Consider the following 14,771-nt stretch of genomic DNA (forward strand, 5'->3'; position numbering starts at 1 on the left):
AGCAAGGATTCAGCAGCCAGACTGGGGCCAGCTGCCTATTAGCTGTATCAACCCTGACCGTTGGGAGTTTACCTGGAAGGTCTCTGGACATGAAGGGGGCCTTGAACTTCAGCCCTTAATCCATTCCTTCTACCAGTCCTGGGCAAACTCACCTGGGAAAGGAGTGGATTCTGTGTATGTTCCAGTCTCAGATGCTGCCTTTGTCTCTGGGTACATAGGTCAGTTAGAATTAGTTGTGGTTGTGAGTGACAGAAAAACCCAAATAAAACTGTAGTAAACGAGATCGACATTTATTTTTCACTCACACAAATGAAGTCTGAAGGTATTCGGTCCAGATTGTTATGGAAGCTCTTCAACCATCAGGAACCCAGGCTCTTCCTGTCTTACTGTGTCACCGATCTCAAACATGGCTTCTACCTCATGGTGCAACATGGTTGCCAGAGCTCCAGTCACTATATCAGTATTGCAGCCAGCTAGAAAAAGGAAGTAGTGAAGAGGAGCACACTACCTGCCACAAAAAGTCAGTCATAAGTCCCACAGGATTCTTCTCCGTGTATTCAATTGGGCTGAATTTAACCATATAGCTGCAAATAGCCTCAAGGGAAGATAAAAAAAGTAGTCTTTAGTCTGGGTGGTTATGTGCCAAGCTTAAAGCCAGGGCTCTTGTTACTGAGGAAGATGGAACGCATACGGGAGTATAACTAGTTGCCCTTTCCACAACATGAGACCTGAGTAGAGGGTTCTGGATGCTGCATGATTCTCACAGGCCCCTCTGGACAGCAGCCTGACTGTGGCAAACGGGGTTCTGCCTCCCCATCGGGGCTCTGCCTCCAGCTTTGGGGCTTGAAGTTCTCTTTGGAGCTGTGGTGGTAGCAGGAATATGATCTCCCCGGGGTCTCCAGCAGGGAGAGGATGAGTTTGATGATCAAGGCCAGCCACGCCATCCCAAAGAGGATCCATAGGGACACTGTATTCTTGTACCACAGCGGGTACCGCCGGGAGGGGTCCATCCCTGGGGGGGAGAGGCAAAGTCAGAGGAAAGAGGTCTGGCAAAGTCAAGGCCACATTCCCAAACAGAAACAGCCACACATGGCTTGATGTATATGAGCAGGATATGGGAAGTTCAAACTGGTCTGAGATCGCTAGCCTTGTGGTCACTGCTATAGGATGCTAGGAAGCCTCCCTGGATTGACACTCTGACTTGAGTTTGGAAGCTACATTTCCTCTTTGTCCTTCTGATGGACTCTGTGCTCTATCCCAGTGCTTCAAAGTGGGGTCCCTGGACCAGCAGCATCAGCATCACCTGAGAGTTTGCTAGAAGTGTAAATGGTCGGGTCCCCCTCCAGACCTACTGAATGCAAACCCTGGGGTGGGCCCAGCAATCTGTTTTAACAAGCCTCCCAAGAGATTCTGATGCCCGCTCTGTTGTTTGCCTGTCTCTGTGTTTGGTTTCCTCATATCTGAACAGAGGCAACTTGCCAAGAGCTTTGTGGACAACAGGTGGAACCACTGGAGTTTGTATCCTGCCCCAGTTCTCCCTGGCTGTGTGACCTTCATCTGTCTGAATATCCCTCACCTGTGAATGAGGAGAATCCTTTCTTCCCAAGCCCTTGGCTTTTGGTATGAAGTCCTAAGGCCCTTATCTACTCCCCCAGCCTTGATTTACATACCTTTTCCCTGCTGAGTGCTGGGCTTGTCACTCTGGGCTTTCTCTTGTTCTCCCATCTATCTCCAGTCCTGCCCCAGGGCCTTTGCATTTGCTGTCCTTCCAGATCAGAATGCTCTTCATTTCCACTTCCTCATGGCCTAGTGAACTTCCCCTAATCCAGCAGATAGACCTCAGCCCATGTGCTTCTGCTGGGTTAAGTTACTTATTCTCTCTGGGATCCCCACACCGGCACCCCAAACATAATCAGGACTGGGTGAGTAATGGCAGAGGGAAGGGACAGATGGAGGTCATTGGAGGGCTTAGATAAGTCATTTCAAGAGCCTGCTCCATAACTCAATTCTTCCTTCTTTCCTAGGGGTCTGTCTTGTCATCCTCATCAAATCGGGATTGTTCAAGGGCGAGGTCTGTCCTTTTATTCTCTCAACATCTTTTTCTGTCTTCGTGTTCTGTCCCACCCATCCCTCTGTCTCCTGGCCCCAAGACAACCTCTGTTCCCTGTCATTCAGGCCTGGGTCCCTTTCCCGGGCCCCAGCTCGGGAATGAGCCTGCAGCCTTGGACCCCACCTCACTGCCTGGCGGGAGCCGGGATTGGATTAGGCTGATTGAGTTATGGGGCCAAGATTCCGCTGGCAGTCCCAAATGAGATCAGCGGTGAGCCAGCTCTCGGCCCCTGCCACCCACCAGTTCGGCTTGCTCCTGGCAGCGGAGGGGAGGAGGTGTCCTTCTCTCATTTTATTTCATTTTTTTAGCCGAAATCATAAGTGACAGGTGATCTGGCAGCTGGCAAGGCGCTCAACTGCGTTGCAAATGCAATTGGGGGAAGTGGGGGATGAGGCCAGGGAGGAGCAGGAGGCTGGGACCGGGGTGCTGCTCTGGCCATGGCCTTCGGGAAAAGAGGAACAGCTATGAAGACAACACCCGTGGGGCTGCTGTGACAGGGACAACGGGCGCCCTGAGACCAGGTGGTGGACCTCAGCATTCCCATCCAAGGAAAGGGTTTGACCTTGTCCTTGGAGGACAAAGAAGGTGGAGAGACATGGGTGGGAGCGGTCTTTCCGGGGGCCTCGTGGGTTTGAACCACATCTCCTCAGTCAGGATGTTCGGTGGAAGGGGACTGACTCTGGGAAGCCTTGGCCCCATCCTCCAGCCTTCCTGGCCCTGCCACTCCCCACGGGGTGGCTGGCAGGAAGCAGGGACCCTGATCAGCCCTCCTTGCTCCAGTAGAGACTGCTGCGTGGATGTTGCGGGCCCTCCCTGATGCTGGCAGAGGCCTTTCCTGCCATTCCCAGGGTGTCTGTGTCTAGACCTGTATCTGCCCTGCCTCAGAGGAATGTGGAGCCTCAGGACATCCTTACGAAGATTCCCCTTCAGCCCCATGTAGGCTTCTCCAGGCAGGATTCCAGGGGAGCCTGCTGTCAGCTCTTCCCACCCAGGACCAAACTTTGGGGGACCTGGTGATCGGTAGGCACCAGGAGACTGTTGTTGAGAACCTTGTTCCCACTTTTCCTCCCCTCTCCTTGCACTGGACACCCTCAGAGAACCAGGTCTTCTGGGTTCAGGACTACCATTGGGGCAAATCCCGAGTTTCACGCCCTGAGCCCTGGTGGTGCAGGACCCATCACATCACATAGCCCTGGGTTGAGGTTGCTATGGCTGAGCCCCTGGTGGCCCCGATGCAGGGTGGAAGAGGGAGAGCTCAGAGTGGAGAAGGAGGCAGGGCTCAGCCACAGAATAGCCCTCACCAGCCTACCCATGGATTTGGGACTCCCATCCTAAGACTATGGGAAAACACTGAAGGTTTTCGCAGGACCTAGGCAGGTGACGTGATAGCACTTGTAATTTTTTAAAGGTCCTAAAAGCCAAGGCGGGGACAGAGATACAGGCCTCACAAATCTATGGGTGCCATTCCATGTGCTTTATGTGAATGGCAACACTTCAGGGTTGTGTAGTGCCCAACCTACATAACCAGGCATGTACAACAGGCCTGGCTGGACTAAGAAGATGGCAGTGGGAACAGAGAGGAGAGGACAGATCCAAGAGTCATTCTCTGATCTGTGATGGGGACAGATGTGGCCCTTGGAGCCGCTGGGCTAAGCTCTCCTTGGACCTGTCTCACCACTTTGAAGGTACGTGTGGGAGTGTACCCAGTTGGAAGAAACCTTCTCAAAAATTTCTTTTCAGAGCAACAGCCTCCCTCCAGGATTGAAGATATTGGGAAGGGACAGCATGAGGCCCCTGACACAGGATGCTTCTTCTTAAGGAAAGAGAGGTTCAGGGAAGGGGGGGGGGGCGGACACTGAACACAGGTGAGAAGGCACGGAAGGGGTCTCAGCCATCACCTAGCCCTGACCACTCATTTTATATATAGGAACACTGAGGCCCCAGAGGGGGTGCGTGACGGGGTCTGGAAAGAGTATGAGTCTGGGAGTCAGCCGATCAGAATTCTAGCTAGCTGTGCAATCTCGGGCAAATGGCTTGGCCTCTCTGAGCTTCAGCTTTCTCCTCAGTACAATGGGGGTGACAGTTGTCACTCTAGGTGGCTTGAGGTGCTAGCTAGCTGTTTGTTACTTTGGTAAGACCTCATTTCAATATCCCAGGCTGGGTTCTGTCTCCATAGATGTGAAGAAGGACAGGGCCTCCTCCCTAATTTAGGGCCAGGGGTCCTTGAGACCAGTGTGGTGGTGGTGCCAGGGGCCACTGCTCATGTGGTGAACCTTCAGGGGAGGGCAGCACAGGGGGATAATGAGGCTGAGCTGAGGTCCCAGCCACCCCTGTGGCCCCACAGAATGTCCCTCCACTGCCACCTGCTGGGCACCTGCCTCAGCTTTATCATGCAAGGCCAGTGGCTTCTGGGACCCCTGTCTTGCCCACACTGGGTAGTGATGGCTGATTAAACCTCATGTTGGGCCTTCCGGACCACGCAGCCCTTCTTTACTGGCACTCAGAGTTCATCTGCCAACGGGGGTTGGGGGAGGCTGGGTTTTCCTGAGTCTCCCAGACTCTCCAGCCTGGTCCCTGTGGCCTGTGGTGTGGAACATATGGCCCTCAGCCCAGGGACAGTGGGAAGCTTGGTGTTTCATGAGGTGGGGTGAAGTGGGGAGGAGAGACCCTGGGACAAGGAAGGACCAGGGAGGGTGGGTCAGGGACTCTCTTAATTTGGTGAGCTCTCATAACAACAGTTGAGCCTGTGGACATTTTCAGCGCTTGTCAAGAGAACCAGGACTGTGACTTATAGCCAGCCCCAAGCGCTGGGTTCAAATACCAGTTGTCACTTTTTACCTGGGTGACTTTAGCCCCATCACACAACAAAGCAGGTTGAACCTTCCCAGGACTGTGTCCTCTGGTCTCTGGGCCTCCGAGCGCGCCCCCCCCACCCCCCGACCCCCAGGGCCTGGCGCACGACAGGTGCCAGCGAATGGAGCAGGCGAGTGGAGGCCAGGCAGCTGAGTGCCCAGCCGCCTTCCCGCTGCCTGCAGGGGTCTCTCACCGATCACGTAGTCGCCGAAGCCCACGGTGCTGAGGGTGATGAAGGCGAAGTAGAAGCTCTCTACATAGCTCCAGCCCTCCATGTGGCAGAAGAGCAGTGGGGGCAGCAGCAGGAAGAGCAGGAGGCCCGAGAGGAGGGCACCGGAGCCTGCCAGCCACCGAGCCTTGGCCGGGTCCTGTGGGTGCATGCAGTACCCAGGCCCCATGTGGCTTCTGCCCAGTGCTTGGGGAACAGACAGCCTCGGGGGATCCTGAGCAGGAGACAGGGATACGCTCCCTCCCGGCAAGAAGGGGCTGTTGGGGCCCCTCCACCTCGTCTGTGTTCTCCAGGTTCCTGGGCAAGACCTTGGCTGGCTGATACCCTTCCAGTCGGCCAGCTGCTACCCGGTGCTCTCTACTGATGCCCCTTTATCACTAATGACCTCCATTCTGGGCAGCGGCCTCCAGTCCCACCACATCCCCCCTAGTAACCCTGGTTCCCAGAGGTAACCCCTGCTCCCTCCAGTGACCCGCCCCCCTGGGCCTCCTGATTCCCACTACCCCACTCATCCTAGAAGTAACCCAGCCCCCCCTCACTCCCACAGCCCATGCACCTGCCAGGCGCCCCCCAGGCTGCGGGCACAGTGATGCACTCCCTGCTGCATGAGATGCCCCAGTCGGTTGAGCACCACGAGGTTGAGCGGGATCCCCACAAGAGCAAAGAAGATGCAGAAGAGGCGGGCGGCCATCGTATGGGGGCTCAGGTTGCCGTAGCCTGAGGTAAGACAGAGGCACATCAGGGGACCTTTCCATCCCCAGGGACCCTCATTCCTAACCCCCTCCAGCTGGCATTTACCGGAGGCCTTCCTTTCCCAAGCCAGGACTGCAGGGGTCCCTATACCTTCACTCCTTCAGAACACCCTCTACTCCAGCTGGGGACTCCGATCTGTATTTTACAGCTCCAGGAGGCTCGGCAGTGTGTGTGAGCTCAAACCCACAAAGGGTAAGACTCCGTTCTCTCCCTCATTTCCCCCTTTCTAGGTGGACATGGGAGAGGGGCATGGAAGGGCGTGGAGCCTCTAGGTGCTGCATCTCCAGGATCAGCTGCACCGTTTGAGCCAGGGCCCTGCGGCCTCCAGGCTCCTGTCTCTGGGTGCAGCCCCCAAGCCAATGCAGCATCGCCGGCAGGCAATCTTGCCTGGGGCTCCCACTGCCCGGCCTAGCCAGGCCTTCCTCAGAGCCACCTGCAGTCTGAGGCTGGGCCTCCTCAGGTCCTTCCCATCCTCTCTCTCCTTTCTCAGGCATCATGCCTACTTTGCAGTCCGGCTGTCACCATCTCTCCTGCTCCTTCTTCAGCCTTCAAAGGCCTCCCTCCCCTCCCCCCCATATGCCTCTTGTCCATCTGATTCTGCCTTGATGGCCGATTTGCAGAATGCCCTAACACACCCGGGCTCCCTCCCAAACCCCTCAGGAGCGAGGGGTCGTGGATGGACAATCAGGTGACCTGATGGAGGGCCAGGTGGAGGTTGGCAATCTTCTCTGTCATGAAGATAAGGGATGGGGGAGGCTAGGGGACGATGAGGCATTCCTCCAAAGATTCAGTTAGCCTGGACATCTTTTCCTCTTTCATTCTCCTCCGTTTCTGTCTCCCCACATTTTGGTCACCCCCCCACACATTCCTGTCTTGTGCTAAATGCAAGCCTGACTATATCGTCTCCCAGATTATGACCCATCATTATTCCTTCAGAAGGTCCAAAGTCTCACCCAGCCCATCTCTGAGCCCATCTGGTCCCCTACTTTCCCAGTTCTGGCCACACTCCTGCCCTGCTGAATCCCCAGGCCCCCTCCTGCCTCTGTGCCTTTGAACATGACTCTCCCTCTACCAAGAGCATGCTTCCCTCCTTGCCTGCCTATAAATGGCAGCCCCGGTGCAGCAGCTCCCCCAGCACTTGGCCATCTTTGAGGGTAACCCACTGTATAAGAGTGATCTGTTCCAAGTCCGCCATCCTTGAGAGTCATGAGCCCCTCAAAAGCAGGGGGTCATAATCAGCTTTATATTCTCAGCAACTGGCACAGGATCTGATACCTAATTAGGTGCTCACCAAATGTGTGTTGAATGAGTTTAAGAAGGAATGAATGAATGAATGGGAAATACAGGCATGAATGTGTAAATAGATCAATGGATGCCTTGCACCCTGTCCCCCTGCCCAGACTGGTCAGCACTCCCACATCCACGCTCACTTGTACTGGATTGAAATTGGTGGTTTACACTGACCCTCGCCTTACTGAGGGGTCTCAGAGGGGATGGTCCCAAGAGAGGCCAAAGCATGCACTAATTTAGAGCATGGGCTTTGGAATCAGAAGTGCTTCCTGGGTTTGGATCCCACCTCTGCCCCTTGAAGGCTGTGGGACCTTGGGGAAGTGGCTTGGCCTCTCTGAGCTTCTGTTTCCCTGTCTGTGAGATGGAGATGTTGACATCTACCTCACAGCGTTTGCATGCAGGACAGAAGGAGGCAATGGCAGTGTGCCATAGATGGGAATGTGAGCCCTCAAGCCTGTAATAGACAGAAGGTGTGGAAGGAATGTTTGCCGCATGAATGAATGGATGAATGATTGAACTCCACTCCACCAGCTTGTGGTCTGAGGACCTCAGCAACCTCTTCTAGAGCCTCATCCACTCTTTGCCTAATTGGCCTTTACAGGTTCATTTAGAGGAGGGAACTCTATTGGCATCCAGGGATGCCTGACTTCTCACTGACCCCTCCTCTTCTAACTGTGGGTCCTCCCAGTGCTATCCTCTGTCCCTCGGGGTCTTTTCTAATCTGTGGAATGGTAGTACTTAGATTCCAAGTCTGGGAGGACCGCCGTGAAGCTTTTCCCTTTCTCAGGCTGGCATTAAGTGAGTTTTTCTTCTCCCCATCATTCTCAGCCAGCCCTAGCTCAGCGCCGTCGGTGGATATCAGTGAAGCCCTCATTTGCCTGCTCAATTCTCGGTGACCATGGCTCCATCTAAGCCACCTCTCCCTTCAGTAGGTCTCCTATCTGTCACCTCTTTCACTTTGCTAGTCGACCCCTAGGGCATCCCAGGAAATCCTTGTGTGGTTGGGCTGCCCTGTACCTCCTCTGAAGTCAACCTTCATTTCCAACCCTTTCCAATCGCCTGGTCCTCTTTACTGTTCCCCAAGCCCATCAGCAACACTCCTACCTCAGGGCCTTTGCACTTGCTTCCCCAGATACTTACACAGCTTTCTACCTTATTCCGTTCATGTCTCTGCTTCAGTGTTACCATTACAGCAAGGCTTTCAAAGGCCAGTTTATATACAATAGTTCCCCATCACTATGAGACTCCCTTCCCTGGCATTATTTCTCTCTACGCACCTCTCACCACCTGAATATTGCCTATGTATCTGTTTGCTTGTTGGGTGTCCTCTTGCACTAGAACATCAGCTCCCCCAAGGGCAGGGACTTGCCAGTTTTGCTCACCATTGTCTCACTAGAATTTTCTGGCTCCCCCAGCTACTAAGTCTATTTGTTGAATGAATGGATGGCTAGAGGAGTGAACAAATGAACAAGCCATGGATGGAGTTCATAGATGATGGACAATTTGGGGGGGGGGGCAGGGCTCAGGCCTGTCCAGCTGGTCTAGAGGTGTTCATGGGCCTGTCAGACATTATTTCATTTTGGGGTTTGGAAAGTACAACCCTTACAGGGTACTAGACCCAGGATGACAGGGATGCCAAGGAGGCAGTCCTCTGCTCTGCCCCTCAGGGTACCCCTTCCTTCCTTCATGGAGTGTTCCACATGTACCCCATCTTCCTCTCCCTTCCTCTCCTCCTCTCTCTGCATGCCCTCTGCGCACACACATGCGTGCGTGTGTGTGTGTGTGTGTGGTCAGAATCACCAGGTCATGAACTTCTCCCCTGTTCACCCTAGAATGGCTCTCTCCTTCTTCCTGTTGTTTAGAATTTCCACTGTATTTGTAAACCTTCTAAAGGCAGGCACTATTGGAAAGAGCAAGGTAGTCCCCTAGCTGGGTTTCAAACCCCATAGCTGCTTAATTTCCTTGGGGAAAGGGCAACTTCTGTGTGCCTCAGTTTCCTCCTCCGTGACATGAAAATAATAAGCCCTATTTTGGAAGTTGGACCATACAGACAAAATGAAATCTCAATTGTAGAAGTGCCTCTCATGGTGCCTAGTACAAGTAGAACACGTGTGCAGGGAGGGCTGGGCTCCCCCTTCCTCTGCCCTCCTTCCCTTCAGAGCTGGCTCAGAATGCTTTAGGGCAGAACCGAGTAAAGAAGAAAGGACGGGCTGCCAAACTCGGAATTCAATGGACCAAGGGCGTAGGAGGTATGGGCTTTAGAGATTACAGACCCCCCCACACAGCTAGGACACCTCCCCACAGTGACTCTGCATCGAACATCCCCCCTGCCCTGGAAATCACTAAGGGCTGGAGGGGATGGGTGTTTTGGGAATTTGAGTGCCCACTGTATGCTGGCCCTGTAGACCCAGGGGGTGTAAAGATGAATAAATACCATCCTGGCTAGTTTTTCCACGGCCACAGGGTCCATGGAGTCTCAGGGGCCTCCCAAGCATGCTTGCCTCAAGGTGGAGGACTACCCAAGCCCCTGTGTAGCCCTGAGACCCGCTTCCAAGAAGTATTGGTTGATTTAAAGCTAAGCAGAGTCCGCTGGGAGCTCCTGCCTGGCTCCCCTGTGGGGGGGACAGAGACTGGGACACTGGTTGCCGGGGAGAGGATCCTGGCTGGCCGAGAGCTGGTAGAGGTCGCCCTGGCCAGCAGTGGTGTCCGCCTGCCACCTGGTGGTAACTCCAGGGTCATGCAGGAGCGGGGCCTCCGCCAGAGAAGGGGGATGGGGCTCTGGACTTGAGTTATTTCCTGGGTTTCAGAGCTGGAGGGACCTAGGCTGCTCTCCTCCTTCCCCTTCCAACAGCCCCCAGGCACCCTCCCAGGGCTGGTTCCACCTTCACTCTCCTGAAGGCTGGGCTAAGGAAACGGGAGGGAGATCTGGTCCCAGGGCTGTCTGTGTGAGGGAGGAAGGGGGCTTGGAGAGAATGGCGATGGGGTGCGAGGGGTGCCTTAGTGAGCTGGGGAGAGGCCTCCAGGAATGGCCACCTTTCCCCAACACTGAGAACAGGGGATGGAAAGGGTCTTTTTGGATTTCTGCCCCTCCTTCCTTCCCAATTTTCCCTTGCCCTCCACATCCCCAGTGTTGGGTGGGCTTGGCTCAGGGGACCAGGAGACTTAGAGAGCTGAAACACATCTTACTGCTACACAGGGGCTCTCTATGTCCTGAAAGGTTGTGTGGGGCAGAAATCCCCCAAGAGAATTCCTACTCAAATGTCGTGTTGCACACAAATCTCTTGGAGACCTCAGTAAAATGCAGAACTGGATTCAGCAAATCCCAGGTCGGCCCCAGATTCTGCCCACAGATGCTGCTGGGCCTGAGTGCACTTGGAGTCTAGTAACCTAGTAACTCTTCCAAAAGGCACTGGTCCCCTGACCCCTGTCTTTCGGGGGGGGGTCACACTCCCCACCCCACTCTGGCCCCATCCTGTTCTTACCAATCGTGGTGACCGTGGACACAGAAAAGAAGAAGGAGCCCACGAGCTCCCAGCGCCCCATGCTGGTGGTGTTGCCAAGGACGATGTCCCCACTTTGGTACGCTTGGACAATGCCCTGGGGGAGAGGCTGCAGTGACCACCATGGTCTGTGGGGCGACTGGGCCCCTGCACTCAAACACATACACATGTGTGCATGAATACACATGCATGGGGGTGCGTACACACACACACACACACACACACACTCATGGACAATCGTCGCAACCACTCTTTGATCTCAGCTCTTCCAGGGCAAGCAGGCTCTTCCTGTCCAATCAGGGCCTCCCCGGGGGCAGGGACCATGGAGAGAGCTCCTTTCCTTCTCTACCCCAGAGCCCAGGTCAGCTCAGCATGTCTCACCAGCTGGAAGAACACCATTTTTCCCCTCTTCTCTTGCTCCCTCCCATTCTTGCAACAGACACTGGCCAGGCAGGACATGGGGTGTCAGTCCTCAGTGGGTCAGAGACAGATTTAACCAATACAGCACAGTCAGTGCAGCTTTGGGCATTAAGGCAGTACAGCTGCATGGTCCTGGACAAGATACCCAACTTCTCTGTGCCTCAGTTTCCTTATCTGCAAAATGGGACTAGTCATAGCACCTGCTTCATAGAATTGTTTGTGAAGGTACAGTGAGGTGTTTGGTGTAGACTTAGAACAGTACGTGGGACGTAGTAAGTGGTAGTGGTTGCCATCATCAACATTATTACCAGTATAATGCTGTAGGAATACTGAGAGGAAGGATGTTTATTCTGATGGGGGTAGAAGCAGAAGGTGCACGGAGGGGGTGATGTTTTAGTTGGGCTTTCTTTGAGGGTCAAAAAGGACTGCTCCTGGTAGAAGGGACATTTAGGTAGATGGGACAGCAGGAGCAAAGCCTGGGAGACAGGACTGTGCCTGGGATCTAGTACAGGGAGACAGAGAGGCAGCTGGGAGTCAGGCCACGCTTGGCTCTGCCATGCCAGGGATGGAACAGCAGGCCTCTTCCAAGGTCAGTGAGCAAAGAGGAGGCAAGAGCAGGTCTGTGTGTTCCCTGGAAGCTGGCAGCATAGGTGTTAGCACACCAGAAGAGGAGAGACTCTTGAGGGGTGAGTGATGGAGAGGGCCTGGGCTGCATCCAGCACAGAGTGGGCCAGGAGGAACAGAGAGGAGACACTCAGAAACCTAGGACTCTGGTCCTATTTGGTGTGGGTAGTCAGGGAAGCATCGAAACCCCTGTAAGGGTGTGGGGATGCAGGCTGGATGATAGACTTTTAGAATAGGTGGAAGGGCCCGGCTGGGAGGAGGAGGGTTGTTGCTTTCAGGGGATCTGAGGAAGTTGCACACACGTGTCTACCCTCAGGGGGGGATCTGGGTTGGAGACACCACATTCTTATTTTGGGGATGGTGAAAGCCACAGGATGGTTGAAGAAGGGATAAAGTGCAGGAGGAGGGGCACCTGGGTGGCTCATTCAGTTAAGTGTCTGACTTCAGCTCAGGTCATGATCTCACAGTTTGTGGGTTTGAGCCCCACATCAGGCTCTGAGCTGATAGAGTAGAGACTGTTTGGCATTTTCTCTCTCCCTCCCTCTCTGCCCCTCCCCCCCCCCCCCCCCCCCCACTTTCTCTGTCTCTCTTTCTCTCTCAAAAAGACATAAAGAAGCACTTAAAAAAAAGTGCAGGGGCAGCTGAAGGGGGTTGTGGGGGAAGTGTACAGAAATGAAAGCCCTGTGAGGAAAGGTGGGAAACACCCACATACACACATCTGCACTGAGATCCATCTTGGCGGTTAACAGGCCCATCCCTGGCTGTGCAGCCATTCATGTATTTGTATTTAACGTCTCTGAGCCTCAGTTTTTTCATCTCGAAAATGGGAATGATAAAATGGTACCTACCTGTGAGGTAGGTGAGGAGGAAAGGAGTTAAACAAGTTAATAGTCTAGGAACAAGGCTCCACACACAGTACGTGCTACACAGAAGCATTTACCATTATCACTGCCATCACTGTCCTCTTCCCTGTGCCTACGCTGCCGGGAATTGAAATTCTCCACCTTTGCAAAGGGGGTGTCACCCAGCCTCCAGGACCAGGCTGCCCGCGGTGTTTGTAAAAGTTTAGAGGTGGGGGCGGTGGAGGTGCTACATGAGGTCCTTAGCGGAGACCGTCCTTCCCCTGCCCAGCTCCAGGCCCTACACCATCAGCCCAGTCCAAGGGCTCAGGACTCTACCACTGCCCCAGTGCCATGTCACTTCCCACCCAGGTTCATTTCCCTGCTACCTTCTGGGGACTGGCTTTGGGTGGGCGCCCCTGGCACTCAGGCCCTGCCCTCCTCGATGGAGGCGGCACCGGGACTGCGGGACGCGGCCTCGGGGCTAGGGGCACAGCAGCGTGTCCGCCGATCAGGCATCCGCCAAATCCCGCAGGTCCCAGTCCGGTGCGGCCCCGCCCCGAGTCGAAGGACACCTCCACCCAGCTGCGATGCCCCGCCCCTAAGAGCCTCCTCAGCCATTCCCCTCCCCCCCCCACCCCCCCCCCCGACCCTCTGGGTCCCCACCCCCCAGAGCAGTCTCCGTGCTCCGAGACCTCTGCACCTCCCCTCCGCGTCTAGCCCCTGAGTCGGAAGACAGGAGTAAAACGGGTTCAGCCGAAGAGCGCCCCTGTGTCTGCCCCCGCTAGTTCCCGATCGGGTCTGCGCCCTGGGAGCCCGAGCTCCCCTCCACTCACCCGCTGGGACGAGCGCGCCCTGTACCCTTTGCCCCCAAGACTCCAACCGTGCCCTCAGTCTTGCTCCTCCTCTGACACTGCTCCTCGCCCCCAGTTCTCCTGTTTGCACTCTCTCTGGAAGGGGTCGGGCGTGCGCTTTCGTCCTTCGCCCGCGGGGCGACCCCGACGCAGCGCCGCGCGGTCCTAGTGGGACCCTTGCCCGCCACCTCCCAGGCCTGTCCAGCGCGCCCTGCCCCCATTCGGCCCGACCCGGCTAGGCGCGCCCCCTGTCTTCCCGTGCTCAAAGTAGGGTGTTTGCGCCCAGCAACCGACCGGACCGGGCGGGTTGTGCCCTCTCCGCCCTAAAGGAGGACAGGGCGCTAAGGTGCGCTTCCCTCCGGCCGCCCCGGAGCCGGGTCCGCGGCCGTCCAGCCCAACCCTCCCATCCCCCGCCCGCTCCAGTCGTCCCGCGTCGATCCCCGCCTCCTCTCTCCGGACCCGGGGCGTGCCCTCCCGCCCCCCGCCCGTGCCTCCGCTCGCCCCTGACCCGGATCAACGAGTCCAGCGCCGGGCCATCCAGACACGTGAAGTTCTGCAGCAGCGCCCATTTCTCGCGCTGGAACCTCGCGCTGGAGTCACGCGCCGCGGGGCTCTCCAGCACCCAGAACACGCCGGTGCCCAGCGCCAGGTAAGCCAGGTAGGCGAGCAGCAGGAGCACGGTGCCCGGCACGGCGCAGTGTGGAGCCCTGTCGTCGGGCGCCGCCGGGGCTCGGGGTCTGCACAGAGCCAGAGAGGCAGGGAGGCCTGGGCCTGGAGCCATCGCCTAGGGCAGAGGCGTAAGGAAGGGGCTAGGAGCTCGGCTGGTGCCCTCCCCAGCCAGCGCCTGCCTGTGCCCAGTTTTCTCAGTTTTCTCCTGTGCCCAGGAGGCTTGCGGGAGAATGGGACAGCCCTGCCCCACCCTGCACCGGGATCCAATCCCAGGGACAAAACGAGCCCCAAGCTGTGGGCACCTGGCCCCGCCTAGAATGTGTGTGGAGTGCTCACCCCCCAGGCCTAGCTCAGGGGAAGGGGAGGGGGTGCCGGGAGACCGCAGGCTCTGAGGCGGAAGGGGCCCAGAGCCCCCCAGCGTGTCCTACTGTAGCAAACAGTGGGAGGGACTCCTGGAGACCGCACTCAAGGGGGAAGAGAAAGTAGAAGCCAAGTTTATTGTCTTAGGGCCCCAGCCTAAGCTCTTGGACCCTGGGACCCTTGCCTCCTGTCAAGTCCTTCCTGGATCTCTTGCAACACCACCCTTTCTTTTCCCAAAGATGAGGGACCCCAGCTGATCACCACTTGTCT

At 56.0% G+C, this 14,771-nt stretch overlaps 1 protein-coding gene across 1 annotated transcript; it reads right to left on the reverse strand.

The window, feature by feature from the left end:
* Positions 1–280: 280 nt before the first annotated feature.
* KCNK17 (potassium two pore domain channel subfamily K member 17) lies at positions 281–14,373 on the reverse strand. Its single transcript, XM_045498076.1, has 5 exons — positions 13,981–14,373; positions 10,718–10,832; positions 5,749–5,909; positions 5,157–5,331; positions 281–1,012 (listed from the first exon to the last, which is right to left on the reverse strand). Exons 1-5 carry the CDS (start codon positions 14,251–14,253, stop codon positions 702–704), a joined length of 1,035 nt encoding a protein of 344 aa, XP_045354032.1. The 5' UTR covers positions 14,254–14,373; the 3' UTR covers positions 281–701.
* Between the last annotated feature and the right edge of the window lie 398 nt (positions 14,374–14,771).

The sequence above is a fragment of the Leopardus geoffroyi genome, chromosome B2 (assembly GCF_018350155.1).
Source record: "Leopardus geoffroyi isolate Oge1 chromosome B2, O.geoffroyi_Oge1_pat1.0, whole genome shotgun sequence".
Lineage (NCBI taxonomy): Eukaryota > Metazoa > Chordata > Mammalia > Carnivora > Felidae > Leopardus > Leopardus geoffroyi.

Excerpts from the sequence above, each read along its gene's own strand:
- KCNK17 (XM_045498076.1), bottom strand. The coding sequence starts at position 14,253 with ATGGCTCCAGGCCCAGGCCTCCCTGCCTCTCTGGCTCTGTGCAGACCC. Across the intron at positions 5,332-5,748 it reads GCCTGGGGGGCGCCTGGCAG|GACCCGGCCAAGGCTCGGTG; the intron begins GTGCATGGGCTG and ends ATGCACCCACAG. Across the intron at positions 1,013-5,156 it reads CTTCGGCGACTACGTGATCG|GGATGGACCCCTCCCGGCGG; the intron begins GTGAGAGACCCC and ends TCTCCCCCCCAG.